The sequence below is a fragment of the Sprattus sprattus genome, assembly GCF_963457725.1.
Source record: "Sprattus sprattus genome assembly, chromosome: 7".
In the NCBI taxonomy this organism is placed as follows: domain Eukaryota; kingdom Metazoa; phylum Chordata; class Actinopteri; order Clupeiformes; family Clupeidae; genus Sprattus; species Sprattus sprattus.
Window position 1 is genome coordinate 16,817,384 of NC_137926.1, and position 23,207 is coordinate 16,840,590.

General features: G+C 44.7%; 2 protein-coding genes across 2 annotated transcripts in view; one reads left to right on the forward strand and one right to left on the reverse strand.

The window, feature by feature from the left end:
- Window positions 1-315: 315 nt before the first annotated feature.
- Window positions 316-7,579, forward strand: map1lc3b (microtubule-associated protein 1 light chain 3 beta). The gene is made up of 4 exons (XM_080841885.1): window positions 316-467; window positions 3,131-3,186; window positions 5,487-5,593; window positions 5,852-7,579. The coding sequence occupies exons 1-4, from the start codon at window positions 428-430 to the stop codon at window positions 6,024-6,026; spliced, it is 378 nt and encodes a 125-aa protein (XP_080698011.1). The 5' UTR covers window positions 316-427; the 3' UTR covers window positions 6,027-7,579.
- A 2,831-nt stretch (window positions 7,580-10,410) lies between these two features.
- The window catches only part of zcchc14 (zinc finger, CCHC domain containing 14), a 21,041-nt gene continuing 8,244 nt past the window's right edge, over window positions 10,411-23,207 (reverse strand). Inside the window, exons 3-13 of the mRNA XM_080842163.1 lie at window positions 19,117-19,187; window positions 18,765-18,836; window positions 18,381-18,466; window positions 18,023-18,117; window positions 17,089-17,125; window positions 16,346-16,799; window positions 15,983-16,071; window positions 15,104-15,216; window positions 14,794-14,937; window positions 13,350-14,462; window positions 10,411-13,263 (exon numbers count right to left, since the gene is read on the reverse strand). Of these exons, the coding sequence (XP_080698289.1) occupies window positions 13,208-13,263; window positions 13,350-14,462; window positions 14,794-14,937; window positions 15,104-15,216; window positions 15,983-16,071; window positions 16,346-16,799; window positions 17,089-17,125; window positions 18,023-18,117; window positions 18,381-18,466; window positions 18,765-18,836; window positions 19,117-19,187 (2,330 nt within the window). The 3' untranslated portion in view covers window positions 10,411-13,207. The remainder of the gene's footprint in view (window positions 13,264-13,349; window positions 14,463-14,793; window positions 14,938-15,103; window positions 15,217-15,982; window positions 16,072-16,345; window positions 16,800-17,088; window positions 17,126-18,022; window positions 18,118-18,380; window positions 18,467-18,764; window positions 18,837-19,116; window positions 19,188-23,207) is intronic.

Here is a 23,207-nt window from a genome sequence, read left to right on the forward strand (position 1 = left end):
GCCCCACCATTTTCTAAGTCTGGTTAAAACCCCTTTGTCAGTGTTTTCGGACAAATGTGAGGCTTTCATCATATAATGCACAATGGTAATTAAAAAAATAGTTAAACTGCCACAGTAAATAGGCTACGTTAATACAAGTTAGCTTCGATTATCTTTTCGAGCTTTATGACTGACCTAATAGTTTGTTTGGTTGGGCACAACTTGGATATGCATGAAGCGACGTAAAGATAAGACGTGACGTCAGAGATCAGCTGACTGGTTTGTTTTGCTGTTGAAGGTAGATTTAAGGTGGACTTCAGCAGTGGTGAAGGCAAAGCCTCCACGGGACGCAGTACAGTTCAACCTCTAACAGCATTCGTGGTTAACCCATCTCCAGTATTCACGCAGCTTGTAAATATAATATCGTTTCTCTGAAATAATTTCCAACATGCCTTCAGAAAAGACCTTCAAACAAAGAAGGACATTTGGTATGTACCTTAGCTATCGATAGTTCTTTTGAAAAAGGAACCCTCGCTGGATTCTAAGCTAGATAGCTAGCTGGCGCATTAGCTGAAGTTGTTGTTTACGACTCTGTTTTCGCCCTCGAAGAATTTGTGCGAGCTGGAATGACATTTGCTTTAACGTTGTCCTCTGTTAACGTGACCTTTCTAGCATTTCTGTTTACGCAACTGCATTTGAAAATGAGTGTCTTGGTCGTTTGGGGAATAACACTGTAAGTCGATTGCCTAGTCTCTGACTAGTGTTGACTCGCTAACGTTATAACATTAGCTAGCTACATTTGTGTTTACATTGTGGAGCTGGCTGTTAGCCATACTGCTCCTCGGTGACGCGTTAGCCTTTTGTGTTAATTCCTCAATGCCTTTTGCCTTGACATCATAGTTGGTAGATGGGTAACATTTAGTGCATCGCCAATAAAACCTAAATTATGAGAAACTTAGTTTATTTCCTAACACATTTCTTTTCATTTGATGTACATGTATCAGCCTAGTAATCAGATCAATTGTATAACCTTATTGATGGCTTGATTTGCTGCCCTTCAAGCTATCAACACAAATGAAAAGTAAAGTCGGTTAGAAGAAAAGTGCGATGCTTTTCCGTCTTGTGTGTGTGATGCTCAGCCTCAGACACAGCAGGCTGCTTTGGAAGCTGACAGGCCCGTGCGACTGGCAGCCAAGGGCTGCAGGATTGGGGGATGGGGACAATTTGTGAGGTGAACAGGGCCTGCTGTTAAAATGAAAGTTACGCTTAATTATGAACGGCTTAATGAGGCATCGACGCATATTTTCAGACGTAAGGTTAGGAATCTACAACGTAGCTTGAGCAACTTTTGTGTTTCAGTTGTATGACTGGATTCACTTGCGGGTATGTTGTATAATGTAACAGACTGTTAAAAAGTAGCTTACAGTACAGTCGCTCTTGAAGAAATGATGTAACCATTGCGCCGGCCATGGTCTCTCATTACATGGTTTTGGGTCCATTTGTGTTTTGGAATTTGCGCAATATTACCACGTGAGTTCGTCAGTTGGGCTCCCACGTGCTATCTGTTCCTGCTCCCTGTTCAAAACAGGAACAGAGTTAGCACGAGATTTTTCTTCACATTTTCACAAAATGTTGTTGGGAGTTGACATGGCCAATATTTTTGCTATTGGAACGTTGTTGACAACTGTGTGGTTCGGTGACTGGAGGTCAGGCAGATTTGGCTGCAGATCTTCATGATCTAATCAAACTATTAAGCTTCCGGGTGGAAGTGAGTAAATGTTTGGTTTTGTTTGTTTGCTTATAAATGCTGAGTCATGTTAGGATGGATCAGCCCAAGGTAAACAAAGGTCTTCCTTGTTGTGACTGCTGAACTGAAAAGACAGAGATGAAGTTGGTTTTTACAAAATCAACACTGGACAAAACCCTCACTCAGGACAACCATTTCACAAAAGAAAGCGCACACCTCAGTCCTTCTAAGGATAACAGGGGGGATTGAAAACATCCCTGGGGTTTAGGCTAGCTGAAATGGAAATTGTGAATGGCAAAATGTCAAAGTTAACTCTGTTAGATTGAACTGTTTGTTTCTTGTGTTGTGTTGTCAGTTGTTTGCTTTTGTTTTGGTCTGCAGGCTTTGTTGGTTGTCGTAGCAACTGTTGGTTCTTGATTATAGCCCATAGTTCAGTCGGGCAAGTGAAGCATAGAAGATAACGATAACACACACACGCAGATTAGCAGAAAATATATAGATGGAAATATAAACGTAGAAGAACAAACTAGGCAGAGAGCAATCACTAAGGAATAGGGCCTTCGCAGCGAATGTTGAACCTTATGCCGATGTATCGTGTACGGGACACCCTCTCTGTGGAACGGTAAGGATGGGGTTGAATGTGAAGGTGACCCTGAAAGGGTCCACCTCCTTTCAAAGATCTGGTTATTAACTTGGTTTCCTTAATCCTTATCCACACCCTGATGTCCCTAGAAAGAATCCTCTTTCATAGGAGTGTAAGAAACAACCAAAAATAGAGAACACTTTCTACCCATTACCTATGCCGCTGGGTCATCAGTATAGGCCAGAGAGTGACCTCCAATCTCCTTCTAGGGCAACAGCTGTGTGTGTGTGTGTGTGGGGAGGGGGGTGCAATTCTACACCTAGCATCTCTACACCTAGCCTGCGAGTCAGGGCTCATGATCATAGAGTCTCTTTTGACTGACTGCAGTCTCATTAGATAATTTTGGCCCACCCTGGTGTGGAGCTACGCACTTTGATTTTCATGAAATGTAGCACAGGAAGCGGTGGTTGCAGCGCTGGCCGTGATACAGTTACTAACTGTGTGTGAGAACAAGCAAGAGGGAGAATCAGTGAGTGAGGGAGTGTAACAACAGAAGAGGAAGTCAACATCAGAGTAGGCGGGGCTGTAGTGTTAGACAATTGAGCCTCTTGGCTTCCTGTAGCTGCGTACCCTCATGGAGTCTGTTTACAAGCTTAATCCTGAGCATTGTCAGAAACTGAACTTATTGCAAACAGAGTTGACTAGTAAGTCAGATAACCCAGAATTTAAAAATACACCAGACAGGGGGTCCAGTTTACACTGTGTAGAATGTTGGTGGTTACTAAGGGGACATAATCGGTCATGTGACTTTCTCTCCACAGAGCAGCGAGTAGATGATGTCAGACTGATACGGGAGCAGCACCCCAACAAGATCCCGGTCAGTAACACCTGTCTTCTACACACACACACACACACACACACACACACACACATACACACACACCCAAACACAAACAAACAAACTGACACCACCTGTTTCTGTGTTTTAAACACTTTTCACACTATTACCACCTGTTTACATGTATCTGTTAGCTACACACTCACCCCAATGAGATTCCTGTTAATTGATTTTATTACCAACACAATAGCACCTCATCACAGTAAGACACTGATGTGTAGAACCTGAGACACCATTTTTACAAACACAGAAACTTAACATTGTGAAAGAATCATGTGTGAAACATGTTGTTGTCCTTGGGTTTAGGTGACCAGACGTTCCCGGTTTCCGGGGACAGTCCCCGTTTTTCATTTAGAAAGATACAAACATTACACTGTTTTGGAGGTGTTTACGTGTCTGAATTGAAAATGTCTCGGATTTTGTCTCAGAAATCTGGTCACTTTACCTTGGGTAATAATGTGTTCGTAGCACCACGTTGTTTTCATATGTTGAAGGTTTTGAGTCACCCTGTCATGTGACGGAGCCATCCCTGATACTTGCCCTTGTGACAAGTAAAGTGACACATGTTGACCAGTTGATGTCGCCTTGTATTTAGGCCATAAAAAAAAATAAAAAAAATCTCTGTAATAGGTCAAAGACGAGACATGTCCGTTTTGCCTTCAAATGAAATGTCCAAAAATAATTTTATATTCATAGAAAACGTATTGAAAATTACAGAATCAATTTTGAAGTTTACAATGAACCTTTTCGGCCATACTTTAATATTCACTTTCATTCATATGAGCCATTGATTAAAACATTGATTTGGTTTCAAGGATTGCTTTTGTTACCGAAAGTCAGCAAGTAATACGTTGCTACACAGTACCTGAAACTTTTAAGCTCTATTTGTATCATGAACTTTTTCTTTTCTTCTCGGAAGCCATTATTCCTTACATGTTATATGATTGTAGAGTTCCTACTGCAAGGCACATTATCAGTCTGATGAGTCTTACTCCTGGCTGGTTGGAGTTGGTTCAAAGAGCAGCTGAGGCCAGAGTCAGAGCACCCTGCCCTAGTAAGGAGTGTGTGGCATGTATTTAGGGCCTCCAGCTTTGGCTATCCAGACCAGAGTAAACAAATATGTATGCAAATGGGAATATGCAAAAATAGTGCATTCAGGAAGTGTTTAGACCCCTTCATTTTACACATCTCTACACTCAATACCCTATTTTTGCCAATTTATTAAAAAGGAAAAACTAAGATATCACATTGTCATTAAGTATTCAGGCCCTTTAGTCAGTACTTAGTTGAAGCACCTTTGGCAGTGATTTACAGCTTTCAGTGTTGACACGATAAGCTTTGCACATCTGGATTTGGGGATTTTAGGCTTTAAGGCCATTCTTCTCTGCAGATCCCCTCAAGCTCTGTTAAGTTGGATAGGGACTGTTGGTGGACAGCCATTTCCAGTTCTGTCCCAAGATGTTCGATTGGGTTTATGTCAGGCCTTTGGCTTGGCCTCTCAAGGACATTCACTGAGTTGTCCCTAACCCACTCCTGTGGGATGGTATTGGGCAGGTGATGAGTGGTGCCTGGTTTTCTTCTGGCATGATGATTAGAATTGAAGCCAAAAAGTTCAATCTTGGTTCTCACAGTCTGAGAGTCCTTGAGGTGCATTTTTGCAAACTCAAAGCGGTGAACAATTCAAGCCAATCAACACGTTGCTTCAGGAGCATGGATGGGAGGGGTGCAATTTCATTGGCTTTTGAATCAAATATCAACAACCTTTTGCCAGAATGTCATTCTGCATCTTTAAATACTGATAAAAAGGGTTAAAAGCTTTAAGAACATGATGCCAATCGTTGTGTGAAACGCTAGTTCAAGCATAACATGAAATACTGGTTTCAGTATAATGACATGTGGTGGTGGTGCTGGTGGTGCCTAGAGGGTGCAAGCTGCTGCAGGCACTGTGGCATGTGCCACTGCTGCCGGGCAATGAGGGCCTGCTAGCTCATGGGGGCGGTGGTGGATCAAGTGTCCTCCCTGTCCACCATCTGCTGTTGACACACTGCATCCTGCTCTCTCCATTCCACTCTCATATTCCATGCATCCCACGTCTGACAGAGAGGTGCCAGATAAGCATGATCCCATAGGACCAGACCCAGATGGGAAGGGTCTCTAGCAAATCCAGACAAAGGGTGGTTGTTGGCGCGTCTGTTTGTGCCTCTTACGAGTGTGAGCCTCCCTAAGATAGGAGGTCTTGTTTATTACATGTACTTATATACATGTTTTTAACCCCTCAGGTCATCATTGAGAGGTACAAGGGGGAGAAGCAGCTGCCTATTCTGGACAAGACAAAGTTCCTGGTACCGGATCACGTCAACATGAGTGAACTCATCAAGATTATTAGGTAATCCGACTGTTCCAGCACCCAGCTTTCTAGCCATCTTACTGGGGGAGGGGATAAGACATGTTTGGTGTACTGGTAGCCGTCAGGGGATGACACCTGTTGGCTGTTTCTTGTTTTGACCGTCAATGTTGGCATCATATGTTACCCTGTTAGACAATTTGACTTAGCCCTCCATTTTAGCTGACAAACTATCCTCTCTTGATGTGTGTGTGTGTGTGTGTGTGTGTGTTTGCCTGCTTGCTTGTTTGTGTCCACCAGGAGGCGCCTGCAGCTGAACTCCAACCAGGCCTTCTTCCTGTTGGTCAATGGCCACAGCATGGTGTCTGTGTGCACGGCCATCTCCGAGGTGTACGAACGCGAGCGCGACGACGACGGATTCCTCTACATGGTCTACGCCTCGCAGGAAACGTTCGGAACGTCACACGCACACTAGTCGTCTCCGAGCTGCCGTCAGAACAACAGTATGACTGTCGCCGCCTCATTCCCACGTACCCCCACGCCCCTCTCAAAATGACACATTTATCTGATTTACCACGCCTTCAGCTCATTGCCCCTGCTTAGCTGCCCCCCACCCCCTAACGCTGCTCATAGATCCTCATGTAGAGAGAGAATGACTGACCCCAACATCCCTCATCCTGTTGGTAGATGAGCTGACCAGGGTGTTAGCGGTGAATTGACTAGAGCACAGGTGGCCGCCCACTGCTGCATGCTGTCAGGTGTGCAGAGGTAGAACGTGTGTGTTTTCTACTTGAAATACGTGTTTGTGTGTTTGTGTTAGCTGGATCACTGCAGCCTCAAGTGAAGCCTGCTTGCAAAGCTGATGCTTTGACACTGACTGATGGAAGCCGTGACCAATCGGCCATTAGTCTGACTTGAGACCTATTAATGTTGACCAATCTGCTGTCAGTCTGATTGCTCTCACCTCAGTGGCTGACTCCACTGTTTACTAGGCTAACGAAAGACCAATCAGAAACGGCCACGTTTGGTTCCTGCAAAAATCCCAAACAACAATCCCCATTCACTGTACTTAAATCTCAAATTGGGGAGGGGGGTATATAATTTTAGCCATAGCTTTATTTCAGTTGAAAGCATATTAGATTAGCTAATAGCAAGCATACATATTGTGTGTAACACACACACACACATGCACACTATTGGTCCCTGAGGACTCCAAACAGTTCTTGGTGTCCTCTATGTTGTAAAGTGAGGTAAAGGGATTTGAGATTCTGGGTTTTCCCGTTTCCTCCTCACTTTATCATCTACGTTCCTGCCTTGTACAGTTCCTTCCAGAGCGTTCCTCACTGAGGGCAGTCATGAGGAATACTCAGGTTTCTTATGGAAAAGACTAAAGAAGCTACGCTCTTTTATGCCTGCTCAGATTGTAGTGAGATGCTTTTTAATGTAAAATGCAGACAGCGTGAGAAAAAAAAAAAAACCTTGATTTAAAAATAACTGTTATGTCAGAAATGTGTGAATGAATGTGGGGTGAAGCATGGTTTCCAACGATGACGATTGTGATGAGGGTGTATAGACCTGGTGTCATTCTGACTTTGGCTCATAATCACATTCGCCTCAGATTTGGCTGCTATATCTGGCATCAGATGCAGCCTAGTCTCTCCCTATTGTGACGACCTCAGAGGAGGTGAAAGGTCAAAGCCCCCCTGCTTTAGGATGCACGCTGACAGGATGCTGTTCAGAAGGTCATGTGGCTTTACGTCCCTGTGTGCTGTCCCACTTTCTCTTTATCTTAAGTAATTGTATAAAAAAGTTACAAGCATTTTTATCCTTAATCAGTTATCAGCTGTTCATCTTTGTTGTTTTTATTTAAATGGTTGTTTATGTTTTATGTGTAAAGATGAATCCATATAGTAAAGTTCAGTCAGTAATGAACAAAGCAGTCTGAGGGAAAGGCTTCTGCCTTTCAGCAATATTACACAACCTTTTTCTTGTATTTTTGTTGATATTTTAAACAATAAAATAATATTATACATATCCCTGTTTTGTCCTGAATCTGTGTTGTTACAATGTCTACTGTGAAAACAGTCTAATGTGCCTTTAATTATGTGACTTTGCTATGTTATTTTTCATCTTATTTTTTTCCTTCTCTGCGGCAACTGTGAAACTGCCTCAGACTTAAAGATGCCACGGGCAGTACCTTGTGAAAAAAGTAAAATGAAAATTGCCAAAGAAAAGAAAAATGGGATGAAAAGGTAACCAGGGCCTTTTCCTTCAGAACAAGGGCAGTGTCTCATTCACACACATGCACATGATTAGGTAACATGACAGGCTGTGAGAGTTACGCTACCCAATGCTGTGTAAAAATATTGCTGCCAACCGTGATGAACGCTGCCTTGCTCACTATTAAAAGTGGGTCTTTCTGGCCGGGCAAAGGTTGATGGGTGAAGCTTATTGAGTGTTTGTAGGTTCACATCATGTACAGTAGGGCAAGTGATATTATTTAGTTTTATACCATATATTGGAAACTCAGTCTTGGATTTGTCAGTCATGATCCAGGTTTAATCTTTTACAATGATGGCCATCATTGTGAGACAGAGCTTGAAGTCCCACTCGCCCAGAGCTTCACATCAAGATAATCTGCCTATCCCTTGAGAGTGAGTTTTATACACTGATATTAAGGGGTGTTACCATCTATTCAAATAGGCCACTGGGACAAGGCCCCTTTGTCTCGACCTGGAGGGGGAAGGTGAGAGGAATATCACACCTCTCTCCCAGGTCAAGACCAAGTATATTCACCCAGGAAATGCTGACATGCTAATTAGATACAAATAAGCGTAACATTTATACTAGGTATAAATAAAATTGAATTATTGACTGGCATATCCTTATTAACTATGAATCTCAAATGACCGGTCTCTTCACAAGTTATGGTGCAAAGGTGAAGTTACATGCTTAAACACAGAAGATCGAACAGGAACTGTTTCTCAACTTCAAGAATACAATAAAGCAGGTGTTTAGGAAGATGGGTAGAGTAAAGATTTCTTCGTGTTCAGATGCAGTACTGTAGGTGTTTCCGTTTTTATTTTGGGCAGATATATCTGGAGCCAGAACACCCCGTGAGATCCAGTCTCAGTGGAGAACACCTGTGCAGGTCCTAGAACTGAAAAAGTTGATAAACAAGAGAGTTCCACACGCTTCTTGGCCACTAGGAGGTGTGCATGTACTGACCAAGCGTCAAAGGTTTCTAAATTTTTAATTTTAAAGTGGTAGTAAGGCTAAAGCAACACTGACTACAGGACAAGCATGCTAACTGCTGTATTTTAGCAATGTAGTTGGTAATATGTCGTGAAAGCTTACATTTTAAAGGGGTAGTCTGTCCTGGATCAAAGAACTACATGATGCATGGCCTGACTGGCTTGTTGGAATGACAGGGTGTGTTCCTCTGTTTTTCATATGACCATATAGCATTAAAATTCATTTGGAGTTGATGCTTAAGCTAGTTGCCTATAAAACATACATTAAAGAGTTTAAAATTCCTGTATACTGTTGCTTTTAAGTACTTACCGTTTCTTTCACATATGCACAACTACACACACCACTGAAATAGGACTGAAATATATTACAGAGCTATATTGACACTATTTCTTAGCTATGTACGTCAGGTTCATAAGTGTGTTGGTATAAGCTGTCACAACAAAAAACTAAATGTTGTGAATTAGGGAACATTATCCAGACAAAGCTATCCAAATGAAATCTGAAAAAAATCTTGTTTTATTTTTCATGTTCTTAGTTCCAAATAGTATATGAAACACACTGTTTTACATTTGAAGAATACATTTCATTTTCATGAATTGGCAAACCATGTTGTTCAAAAGTATTCAAAGCAGGAAAAGATAAGGCAGCATGCATAGGAAACAGCTTTCTTCCTGAATTTGTACTGTATGCACTAGGGCTCTGGAAGACCTACTCTGCTTAACATCAGCTTCAATTAATCAGATGATGTCAAAATATATGATAGGAAGGAACACAATCCAAAACATTAAAAGCTTACTGAAAATATATTTTTTCTCAACGGTTTAAACATGAATGAGAACCAACAAGGAGTGTAAAAAAGTCTTATTGGAAATGCTATCAGCATTAAGACACATTACGGTATACTGCCAGGGGATACTGGCAGTAGAAACAGAGACAGATGTACAGAAAGTGAATATTCTGAGAGCCCATACCAAGTAGAATCTTGGAAATAAGAATAAGGAATACTGCTCTGGTGATGGTTGACCTGACCGGCAGATTCTGGTGAAGAGGAGAGCTTGGGCTTCAGGAATAAACACTCCTGAAAATCCTCTCAGAAAGCAAAGCCAGAGAATAACCAACTACAGTACATATCCCAGAATGCACATCTGCTGCACAGTGCCGCGCCGCCACATCTCATAGGATGAAACAACCTGAGCTGGTTCATCTGTTGTCTTGGCTTTGCGAATGCCAATGTATGTATGACTGTATTTAATCCCTGTATTAATTCAGTGATTGAATGATATGATAGCATTCATATACCACCTATGTTAAGATCTCACCAAAGTGTAGATGTGTATGAAAGTACAGATGCTTTTATGATCTCGTTGTGCTTTTGTGACAGCTGTCCTACTCTGGGATTGAATCTACAACCTCGGGTATGGCATTTGGAGTCGCTACCAAAGAGGCCAAAAGCCTAAGGAGCCTACCGATTTCTGTTACAATCACATGTCATGCAAGGACATAGCACCAAATTTTAGGCCCTGCACCAAACGGTTCATGTCCCCTACTCCCTTCCTCAAACCAGACACCCACCCCCCTCCCCCTCCAGTTTCTCAAATCCTCCCTCTCCTACGTCCCTGATGTTTTGTCACTATGGCAACACATTTGACCTGCAGACATAACCAGATGCCGTTATTCACTGTAATGGTTTCCTGATAAGGTCTCATCTCTACCTACTCACAGTGGCATATTATTGCCAGACGTCTCCAGTGGATAACTTTACATCACATGCTTGACCTTTGTTGCATTTAACTGCCCAACACCAGCTGGGTTCAGGAAAGTTGGAATAACAAACAATTATTGGCTAATTACAACGTAACCATCATCTGCTAGCAATGGTTACACCACACAGAAACACTGGGGGGTCAGTTGAGGATGGAGACTCAACATCAGCCAACATACACCTTATAAGACTACAGACAGATGTACACACACACCTAACAAATCTGGCCATGCCTTCCATATCACCACATAAATCCTGTGAAGTTCCGGTAGCTCCAGCTCATGCATAGAAGTCTGATAGAGAAAGGATCTAAATGGACAAGGTGGTATAAAGTGTTCCATTCTGGTTGCTAAGCCCTTGGCCTTGGAAATGCCAGCGATACATCAACACTGCATTATCACAGCTGGTTTCCAACAGCTGCCAATCAGAGTGTTATTTTAAAAAGTGTACTGAAGTGGATAAGAGCAAATATGACCAAAATTGTTTTAAATTAATAGTGCAATGTTTACATGTATTAACAGAGTTACCTCTATATCTTAATTGACAATGTGATTGTAACAGTGTTCCTCAGTATTCTCTTGCATTTTGTGCATTTTGTCTTTAGGATTATAAGGTTACTGTCTGTTTTTATATAAATGTCTGACATCCATATTACAGTTAGAAAAACAACCAGGCAAAAATGCTTCAAAAACACAAAGACACAAGAATGCATGGCAATACTGAGGAACCTCCCTTTTTAAGCATTCTTGTGCATGACTGCGGTTGATCCAGGGGCACACTGAATCAATACTCTATGGCCATACATTCCATGACAAGTTGATGATCTGTTGAAGTGTCACTTGAATTGTTCACTCATCTCTTTGTCGTCCATGAGACTTGGTGAATACTTCATGGACTTGAGATATTCAGTCTGAATCTAATACACATTATGGATATGATGTTGAACTGTGAGGACAAAATACAATGCGCAATATAACATAGACTAGACTTGCATGTCTCATCTTTAAGATATCTCTTCCATGGTCATTCTGACATGTTTTGTGATAAAAGAGTTTAACATTTATGTCTTCTAAGCTTTTTTTCAGAAAAGGCAAAACTGTATCCCTTCTGCTCTTCTCTTATATACTTGTAGGCACATGGGAAGCCCTGTCTAAAGCACTATAATGCAAAGTGTGATGAATCCCTTCAAAAGCATCCTGATACAAAATACATATCTTCAATATGGCCAGAACCTGCTGGCCTGCAATAACTAGCAACCAGGACACACTCTCTGATTGGATAAAAAAAAGTGCTTTCAAGATGTCACTCAACCTTAGCTCGTCCCTCCACACACATTCACATAACGGGACCGGGTAACAGTCCTCTTATAGGCGGGCACACATCAGCACCAGGAAGTGGGTGAAACACTTCAGTCTTCTGTAGCCTAGCACACAACACAACACTGCACAAGTTGTCCCTCTCAGAGGTACCAGGGCAACATAAGTTGATTTATCAATATTAGTTTTTTTTTCCCCCTCCAATTCAAGTGCTTCATGTTGTTTGACTGGCAGAGTCTGACATTTACAAATATATAAACGTTTTTTGAAAAGTCATAGAAATATTTAAAAAATATGTCAGGAACCTGAAAAATAGCATGTAAAAACTTGATGACAATGACAAACGAAATAAGATACTCAAGAGTCTCACTCCTTTTCACTGATACAAAAAGATCTCTGTCAATTCCATTCAGAGGTCCAACAAAACACACTGTCAATGCAGAAGGAATCAGAAGAGGGACATTCTGGATTCTCTTGATATTATTTGGCAATTCACTGAATGAGGACAGCAACAGAGTCCCATCCTCTTCAATACAAAAACTCAGAGGATTTGGCAGTCTCTTCCACTCTGAGGAAGAAAATGCCACTGTGTGCAACTCCTGTCTCCCTCCCAGGGCCAGCATGGTTTCTCAGCGTGAAGATCATTCTCTTTTCATGAGATGTTCTACCTGAGTGGGGAGAAATAGTGTCTACATGCTTTAGTTCCTTTCCCTGATGAAAAAAGGCCACACACAAAAAAAACTGACTGCCAAAATGAAGAGATGCCCTCTTCCTCCGCCTCCAATTAAGACCAACTTCGGAGGAAGTTGATAAAGGTGACCACTGATTCAGCCTGCAGAGGTTCTGTAGAGAAAGTTGAAAGGGGTGACCACTCATCCAGCCAGCAGAGGTTCTAGTGGGCTCCATCTAGTAGTGGGTAAGAGAAAAAAAAGCCTGCAAACAACGTAGTATTTTGAGGTGGAGTTGTTAATTACTGAAATCAGACAAACTAGACCTTTTAGAGACAGAACTTTTCTGAACTGAAATCTCAGGGCTTGAGTGTTATTTAAGGACTGGTTTAGAGACTGTGGCCATAAAGTATTATATAGGAGTTGGAATCACTGGGTCTTGGATCTTCAGTCTTCAAAGACTGGTGGCTTCAGGTACGAGAGACTTTCAGACTTTGCAGCTTTGCAGCAAAGTCTGTCATACTTGGAGTTTTTAGGATTAGAGTCTACGACTTAAGTCTGTAGTTTCTTGATGTATGTAGGATTGAATTCTGTTGTGATCTCTGGAGCAGATTCCTCTTCAGAGCCTTGGTACCATCTCGGGCTGAAATCTTGTCTAGTCTCCTGAGTCTTGGCTGTCAGTCTGAGGGGCGTACTTCAGCCGAAATGTCCCTGGAACGGAGGAAAACACCACTATCATTTGCTGAATGAATAAGTACACCGCACACACAGACATCCCTATGGATCACATGACATACCTTGCTGGGCGGAGTCCATGGCCGGCTGCTTGCAGTCTTGTGCCCGGTGGCCACTCACACCACAGTTGTAACACGAGATATTCCCACCCCCCTTTTTCAGGTTGCCTCCATTACCCAGCATTCCGTAGGGCTGGTACACATTACCCCCGCCCCCCAAGAAGCCCTGCATAGGCGGAAGGACCAGCCCCTGTTGCTGCTGCTGCTGTGCTTCATGTGATAGGCTGTTGCTGTAAAGAGGAGGGGCTACAACGGGGTAGGAGAAGGGTGTTGGTGGAGCAGCGCCCCCTGTCAGCAGAGGGCTGAGGTGCAGCAGAGGGCCCAGGGTGAACACCGACGTGCCCGAGAAGGGGTGGGGGAAGTACCCGGTGTAGCTGGTGGGCAGCGCTGCGTACGAGCCACAGTTCCCACTGCAGCCGCACGAGCTGCACACACACATGCATGACGAAGATGACGATGAAGACGGAGCAGAGTAGGAGGAAGATGACACGCCGTAGCAGGCCTCTGTGGAGGTGGGGCTGGTACTCGGCGCCAAAGCTGATATGTTGTTAACGCAATAGGTGTTGCCAGGCACGGCCATCATGGGAATGCTACTCGCCGTCGCCATGTGGACCCCGCTGGCAGCAGGGAAGGAGGACTTGGAGGAGTACGAGGAAGACGGCGAGGGGGCAGAGGATGAGGAAGAGGAGAAAAAGGGGTAGTGGTGCCCACTCCGTGCGGGGAGGGAGGGGGACAGCTGCAGGTGGAGTGGAGGGTGTGAGACGTGGTGCACGGTGTTGGACGTGGCTGTGAGGGCAGAGCTGGTCTCCACCATGAGCCCCGGTGGGGAGCGCAGCATGCTGGGGGGGGTCTCCAGGCTCAGGCTGGGAAACAGGCTCTCCAGACGGGCCCCCATCACCAGCCGCCGGTCATCAGCGCACAGGGGGGGAGGCCGGGGCTTTCGAGGGGAGGTGAGGGAGCGCCCGGGCGCCAGTGGAGGGGGCAGGTTTAGGGAGGGTGTGGGGTCAGTCTGCACGGGGAGCACCTGCGCGGTCGGCCGGCTGGGGCCCGATGACAGCACCGGGCTCATAAGGACTGTCCGGTCCTTCTCGCTGATATCCAATGTGGCCTCTCCACCTGACCAAAGGAAAAGAAATAGCAGCTTAGCCATGCCAACATCATCACAGAGGCAACTCATATGAATTCACCACAGAGAGCAACACAGTTTTAATGAAATGGCTTTCATTACCCTCACTACCCTCTTTAGCACAATACAAAATGTGGACTGTGGAGTACTGTTACAATAACCAACCAATCATTTTTGACAGCAGCTTTAAGAAAAGCATCTTATTTGGTCAATCAAGGACATCAATGCATACGATTCATGCTAGAGCTGGTTGAGATCTGTTCGAGACGTAGTTGTGATCTGGGCCATGTCTGTAAAATGAAGAGCACTGGCTAAACTCACGGCGGTGCAGGTCCTTAGACTTGTCGAAGGCCACGTCCCTGCTCTTGGGCATCATGGGGCTGTTGGGGGCACTGGAGTAGCCTGAGGAGGAGCTGCTGTCTCTGGGCACCGACACTGAGCCTGTATCCACCTCCACCCGCAGCTCTACACAACACAACACGACCCAACACAACAGTAGTGAGTGGGATTACGGAGGGATTACATTAAAGAGTGTTGTCTTGTGTCTAACATTCCTGAATTCCTGAATTCCTGAATTCCTGAATTCCTGAATGTATGCGTGACTTTGTGTATGTGTGTGTTTTTGTCATACCTGTATTGCTACTGGTGTGTGTGTGTGTCAAGGGGCTGACATGGCTGGAAGGCGTCACTCTGGCAACTCCACTGCAGGACACTGGAAATTGAGAGACCACATACCTCTTCTCTCTGCTCACACAAACAGACACATACACACATGCATGAAAAGTGTACAGGTCATGAATATTTCAGTAGTCTCAGGTAGTACCATCCTAGTGTAGTGTAGTGTAGTGTAGAGAAAGCTCTGTTGAGCGGGGATAGCTGGCTGTGTGTTGTAGTGTATGATATGACGAGTGCATCCACTTTTACCTTGTGCTGCCTGAAATCTGAGAGTGGTCTATCGCTATATCTATTTGACTGACTAGGGCCTTTGGTGGAAAATCCACCAGACCATCGAAAAAAAATCTGCATATTGAGTGAGGCGTGCAAGTTTTCCACTGGTATTTACACAACAGGCCTTTTGAAGAGAGTGTGTGTCTTATCTACAGGAAATAATCTGTGGAAACGGCTGAAGGGTTAACCATCCACCCAGCAGTTGAGTAACTGCGGAGGCCAACGGAGTTAATGGTTAATGCAACTTAATCAGACGAACCTCCATTTAGGGAAAAATCCTTCATAAGTTCTACACTTTAACACACGGATGACAGATAGAGATAAAGAGTAAAAGGGTAGGGAGGAAGTCAGTGGAATAACAGCCTTGATTAAAGAGCTGGCTTACACTGGCATCATAGCCCAGGTCCACAGACACATATTCTTCTGACGAGTCAAGTTTAAACTATTGTGTGTGTGTGAATGTGAATGTGTTATTGTTGGGAGAGTTCATAGAAAGATAGTACTTTTCAGTTTTTGAGGCAGAGGTGTGTGTGTGTTTGTGTGTGTTGACTTCAGTGCTCACTTCTGCAGTTCCAGCTGCGTTTTCAATTTCTTCTTGGCGCCCTGCGTCAAGTCATATTGGTTCAGGTCCTCCTCTGTCAAAGCCAGGAACTGAGAGAGGGAGACATGAGTGAGTGTGTGAGAGTGTGTGAGTGTTTGTGAGAGAGAGACACACAGAGAGTAAGAACCAGAGTCAGGGGGAGCGAGGGGAGGAAGATAGTTATATTACAGAACTGATCATTCCCCAATAATAAGCTACGCCTGTGTTATTATATTAATTCTACAGTGACTACAACAGAAGCAATATAGTGCAATAACAGTGAAGTTAGTCAATTAACTACTGAGAGCTTGAGCTGGACTGTGTGAGACATCTGAGCCTGTGTACCTCTTCCATTGTCAGCTGCTTGAACACAGGGTAGTACTTGTGCAGTCGCAGTTTGCGCAGCCAGTCGAGCAAGCAGTTCTGTTCAGGGCTGGGCTGCTGCTGCTGAGGCTGCATCTGCGTTTGCATCTGCTGCTGGGTCGGCGTCTGCAGATGCAGTGGCTGTAGCGTCTGCAAATGTGGCAGTGGTTGCGAATGCGAATGTGTCGGCACGTTCGCCTGCGTCTTTGACTGCACCTGCAGCTGAGGGACGAGGCTGAGGCCGACGTGGGGGCGTGGAGACGGAGGAACGCCGCCCTCACACTCTGTCATGACCGCACCCACGGCTGAGGGCAGCGTCGTCATGGCAACCGCCTGGGGGGGCACGGGAGGGGGTGGCTGAAGGGCGCTCTGAAGCAGGGGGGTACCATGGGGGGCACTCACTACTGGCAGGATACTGGCCACACCACACATAGCCCTGATGTGGAGGGAGGAAGGTAGAGGAAGAGAGTGTCTCTTGTGATACTTTACCTCATTGGAGTCATGTGAATAATTATATTTCACATGAAGTCACATGATGGCAAGAGGCAAGAGTGTAAATATGTGTGACAGTGACTTGGTGTGTGTGTGTGTGTGTGTGTGTGTGTGTGTGTGTGTGTGTGTGTGTGTGTGTGTGTGTGTGTGTGTGTGTGTGTGTGTGTGTGTGTGTGTGTGTGTGTGTGTGTGTGTGTGTGTGTGTGTGTGTGTGTGAAGGTATCAAGTCTCACCTGCTGACTCCCCGGAACTGCAGCAGACATCCCAGACCTTTAGAGACCACACACATGCACATTAAGACTTGAACGTGGAACGACGTTTTGCAAAAACTGACTAAAGATTCTATTTCAGTTATAGTATTTTATTAGATGTTGTATTGATGCTAAATTAAAGTATTCACAACTATACACACAAATGCCTCCACCCTGCATCTCTTCTACTGGTGCCTGGATGACTGTTGCACGGTAGCAGATTGTGTGTGTGTGCTTCCCTGTGTGTGTGTGTGTGTGTGTGTGAGAGAGAGAGAGAGAGAGGGAGAGAGTTTGTGTGTGTGCACTTGTGTGTGTAAGTATGTCTGTGTTTGCATGTGTGTGTCTGTTCGTCTGTGTGCTGGTTACAGGGTAACAGAGTTTAGTGGGCTAAGACTAGCCTTGTTTGCGACAACATGTCTGGACTGAGAATGTACTCAGTGACCACCCTCCCTTCTCCCTCAGCAACCAGTGACATGCACAGGCATGCCCAGTGCACCCCCTCTCACCATCACACACACCCCCAAAGCTATAAATAGCCTCCTGGATGAGGTCACCATAACTGAAATACCGTACCAACCACACACACCTCACTTAAATAGGGTACGAGACCCACTGATATGCACTACAGATGGTCCAGTCCAGACACATTACATATGCCAGACAGAAGACTGTGAAAATGGGAAGCTGAGGTGTGTGTGTGTGTGTGTGTGTGTGTGTGTGTGTGTTTGTGTGTGTGTGTGTGTGTGTGTGTGTGTGTGTGTGTGTGTGTGTGTGTGTGTGTGTGTGTGTGTGTGTTTGTTTGTGTGTGTGCGTCTGCGTGTGTGTGTGTGTGTGTGTGTGTGCGTGTCTCTGCGTACATGCATGCTTGAGTGTTCGTGTGTGTGCGTGTGTGTGTGTGATTGTGTACGTGTCTTACTGGTGCTGTTTGGGAGCTGTGTTGGAGGCAATGAGGTGAAGAAAGGTCTGAGTTTGTCATGCTTCAGGACATGAGGAGGGAGGGATGACAGGCACCTGTAGAAGCACACATGCACACACACAAAAAACATACAAATACACACACACACACACACACACACACACACACGCACGCACCCACACACACACATACACATACACATAAACATTCATGAAATCATTCTGGATTAACTACAGACTTATAAGTGATCAGCACAGTACTCCTTGGGCTGTAAGCAGTATAAACACACACACACACACACACACACACACACACACACACACACATACATACACACACCATCCTGACTGCAGTATACCTGGGATCCAGCTCAAGTGGAGACTCATGGGAAGGAGATGTGGGCAAGAACTTCTCAAACCATTCATCAGGAAAGAGCTGAGATACCTAGTGATGACAAGAAGCGCACAGACACACACACACACACACACACACACACACACACACACACACACACACACACACACACACACACACACACAAACACACACACACACTCTCACACACACACACACACACACACACACAAACACACACACACACACACACACACACACACACACACACACGCACACACAGACACACACACACACACAGTCTGAGTGATGTGGTATTGTACTACACTGTGATGTGATGTGGTGTGATGCCATGGTGTTATACTATGTAATGCGTGGTATGCTCCCACCTGAGTGAACAGCTCCTTCAACTCCTGGGGGCTTCTGCTGACGCTTGATTGGCTGGAGTCAGACCACACCACCTGAGGGGATGACACAGACAGGTACGTGTTCTCATATACTCCGTGTGGCTGTGTGAGGCTGTGTGCATTTTATTGAGTGCATGAATTAATGGAATGAATGGAAGAGTGAGTTAGTGAGTGAGTGTGTGTGTGCGTGTGTGCGTGTGTGCGTGTGTGCGTGTGTGCGTGTGTGCGTGTGTGCGTGCGTGCGTGCGTGTGTGCGTGCATACGTGCGTGCGAGTGTGTGTTTGTGTGTGTGTTTCATACCATGATTAGCACCATTGCGCTGGTAAGTGCTCACCTGCAGCAAGAGCTCAGTGGATTTGTCCGGCTTGTGAACCACCTCTTTCAACTCCACTCTCTCCACCCACACTGATTAGAGACAGAGGGACAGGGGGATGAAGGAGGAAAGGGAAAAAGTGAACAACAGAGGGAAAGTGAGTGATGCAGTGGGAGAGAAAGAGAGGGATGGAGAGAGAGAGAGAGAGAGAGAGAGCAGAAAGACCCCTCAAATGTAACAGCATATAAGGTGCAGCTCATCAATTAACATTATCAACATATGCTTAAACCATCTAAAGCAATACAAAACGTAAATGTGTGTGTGAAACATATAACATAAATGTGTGAGTGAAATAAATCCTCTTCAATATCCTGTTGCTATACTTTGACTTGGTTAAAGTGATGACAGTTGCTTAAACGGGTGGTACAATATGACTTTTGGTCATGAGATCCATCCACAATGTCAAACTGCTCAGACACTCATAGCCAGCGGTTAGCATGAAGCTGAAGTGGCTCTTCCAACATCCAAACACACGCTCCATATTTGTGTACAGTGGAAAGGACCCTGACCAATTCTTTCCCATGTCCCTGAAGTTTTACCGAACCACATCATAGTCCCGATTTAGCAATGAAACAGATGGAAAAATAAAGCAAAGCACTCCCACATATACAAACCACTGCAGTTCAGTATGATTTAGTTGAGGTTCACCTCTGATGGCCAAATACCATAATTCTATCAGCATTTTTAGGGGCTAAATGACCGTCCACGCTCCTTTAAGCAGGCACAGGCTGAAATGCGTGTAGGTTTCTTTGGGCATGTTCAGGCTGAGAACTGTGGGGTAGTGCATGTATCTTTGGGCATGTTCAGGCTGAGAACTGTGGGGTAGTGCATGTGTCTTTGGGCATGTTCAGGCTGAGAGCTGTGGGGTAGTGCATGTGTCTTTGGGCATGTTCAGGCTGTGGGGTAGTGCATGTGTCTTTGGGCATGTTCAGGCTGTGGGGTAGTGCATGTGTCTTTGGGCATGTTCAGGCTGTGGGGTAGTGCATGTGTCTTTGGGCATGTTCAGGCTGTGGGGTAGTGCATGTGTCTTTGGGCATGTTCAGGCTGTGGGGTAGTGCGTGTGTCTTTGGATGTGTACAGGCTGAGAGCTATGGGGTAGTGCCATTCTTCTAGAGATGCTGATACAGGGAGACTGCAAAGCCACAAGTTGCACAACAAGACTGCACTCATCTTGAACACACAGAAATGCACTCTCATACACACACACACACACACACACACACACACACACACACACACACACACACACACACAGACACACACAGATACACAGAAACAAAAATGCATACATTTAAACATACTGACAGAACTAACCATCTCATTTAGACACCAATATACTGTAGAGACACTCACATTAGCTCAGTCTTGTTGAATATAATCTCTGCATACTCAGCATTGTGTGGGTGGTGTGTGTGTGTGTGTGTGTGTGTGTGTGTGTGTGTGTGTGTGTGTGTGTGTGTGTGTGGTTATGTGTGTGTACCCTGGAGGAGGCTGAATAGCGTTCTGTCTCTCCTATCTGTACCGGATCAGAGAAAACCCTGCAGACCTTCCCCTCTCGAAAAAAACACACACACACAAACACACACACACACACACACACACACACACACACACACACACACACACACACACACACACATACACACACACACACACACACACACACACAATCACAGTTACAGACAAGTGTGAACTCATCTGGAATGTTTAAGGAAAGGGCAGGAAGAATTCTGTTATCCTAGGTGTGTGTGTGTGTGTGTGTGTGTGTGTGTGTGTGTGTGTGTGTGTGTGTGTGTGTGTGTGTGTGTGTGTGTGTGTGTGTGTGTGTGTGTGTGTGTATCTGAGAGAGATATAGGAACAGAGGACGAGCAAGTGAGAGGCCAAGAGAGAGAAATAGAGAGAGAGAGAGAGAGAGAGGGAGGGGCTGAGAGGTAAGACGGGGGTGAGAGCATGTTGACACAGGCAGTAAAGTGTTAGTACACACAGGCAGTTATACTCCATTGACTCTATTGACCTCGTATATTACACACACACACACACACACACACACACACACACACACACACACACACACACACATTGACAGATGACAGCTTTGTCTTTTAAGTATGGTTAGATGATTTATAACTGATAGATCTGCTTGGGTGCTACCATTGGGTGCTACCAAAGCAAAATAGACATCTTCTCATATTAGAGAAAGATTCTATGTTGGTAATGGAACTCCATAGCATCTCCCTCCTCAAAACCTCAATTTCCTTTTCTCATAGCAGAATTTATGCAATGGATGGCCATCCTGAGGCAACTTTTAGTAGGCTACAGGACTCACTCTGGGGTCTGTAACTTACATCCACTGTTAATAACTTTTTGTATGACAAAGCGAGATTGAAAATAGAAAAGAAATGTATGGCCAGACAAGAGCAGGTTTTTATGAATAATGTATGATGGCACTAGCCTGGTCTAACCAGACCAAAATGAACTTAGTGAATGGGGTCTGGCTATGCTCCATTGGGTACTGTTGCAGTCGTGCATCCTAATGGGCGTAGAGACTTTGGGTTCATTTTGAAACCACTGGATCAGCCTTTAACCGATCGGCATTGACCAGTATGGGATTCGTATACTTCCTACTTCACCACTAACGGTGCAAGCTGATATATTAGCCTTTTCCCAAACCCAGTTTTCCCTTGATGAATAAATGTACACATTATTTTTGCTCCGACTTTAATTTGTCGATATTTGCTATCGTTGATACTACTGTGTATCACATTGTTTAGCCCTGGCACTGCCATCTTTGTTGTTATTACATTTAGAATCAAACGATTCACTTCGACGTCATCGCACTGAATGTGTCTTTGCCAAGCTTAATGTTCTACACCAGTATATATTCACCCTGCCCTACCACACACACACATACACACACACACACACACACACACACACACACACACACACACACACACACACACACACACACACACACACACACACACACACACACACACACACACACACACACACACACACACATTACCCTTAACTACTGCTCTGAGAGAGAGTTAACTAAAGCATTGAAGAAATGCCGGAGAGAGATGAGACACTCAGAACACACACTCTTTCTTTCTATTGTACACTTATTCACACGCACACTTTTTCTCTCACTCTCTCTCATTCACACACACACAAAGAGTGGGCAGAGAGTGTGAGCAGTGCCCAGATCTCTATTTCCTCCTTCAGCAGTAACAGCTGCTGCATACCTGATGCCAGGGAGCTTAACCAGGGCATGCAGTCACACAAACACACCCACACCCCCCCCCCCCCCTACACACACACACACACACACACACACACACACATGCAGTTTAAACAGGGCACACACCCACAGCAATAAATCTCCACACAAACACACACACCCCAACCCTACAGGCAGCTTAAGCAGAAGAAGATGCCACTCACAGATCTGATTCATCATTGAGCAGAGAGTTAACACACACACACACACACACACACACACACACACACACACACACACACACACACACAACACACTATAATTCAAACTCTTTCATACTTACAATCATACAGTCCATTTATTCATTAACATACACACAAATACACAAACTGACAATCATAATCATGACTTTCTAATCATGAATCATGCAATATGTATTCACTATTCTACACATATGTTCCCAGGGTGGTACACATGCATGGTGTATTTCAGTCCTGTTGCTCCCCACTAAGACAACTCAAAACGAGCCAAAACAAGACCTTAGATCCCGACATGCACTGTCACATATACAAACAAACAGGTCTATGTACCTGGAGACAGACAATCTGCTGTTATGACAAGAATCCCAACCAATCCAGACTAGTGTCCTGTTCTCGCATGCCGTTTGCAATAGGAATGGAGTCACTCTGTGCAGTTTCACCTGGCCTAGCCCATCCACCAAGCACAGCCTGGATTTGCATTTACATACACCAGGGTCAAATCGCTTGAGGGTGTGTCTTACAGTAAGGGATGAAGGCAGGCAAAAGTATCCCAACATACAAAAAGA

What these genes read in the sequence shown, in the direction of transcription:
- map1lc3b (XM_080841885.1), top strand. Translation starts at nt 428, where the DNA reads ATGCCTTCAGAAAAGACCTTCAAACAAAGAAGGACATTTG. An exon ending in AGCACCCCAACAAGATCCCG is followed by an intron (nt 3,187 to 5,486) that starts GTCAGTAACACC and finishes TTAACCCCTCAG; the next exon opens with GTCATCATTGAGAGGTACAA. An exon ending in GAACTCATCAAGATTATTAG is followed by an intron (nt 5,594 to 5,851) that starts GTAATCCGACTG and finishes TGTGTCCACCAG; the next exon opens with GAGGCGCCTGCAGCTGAACT.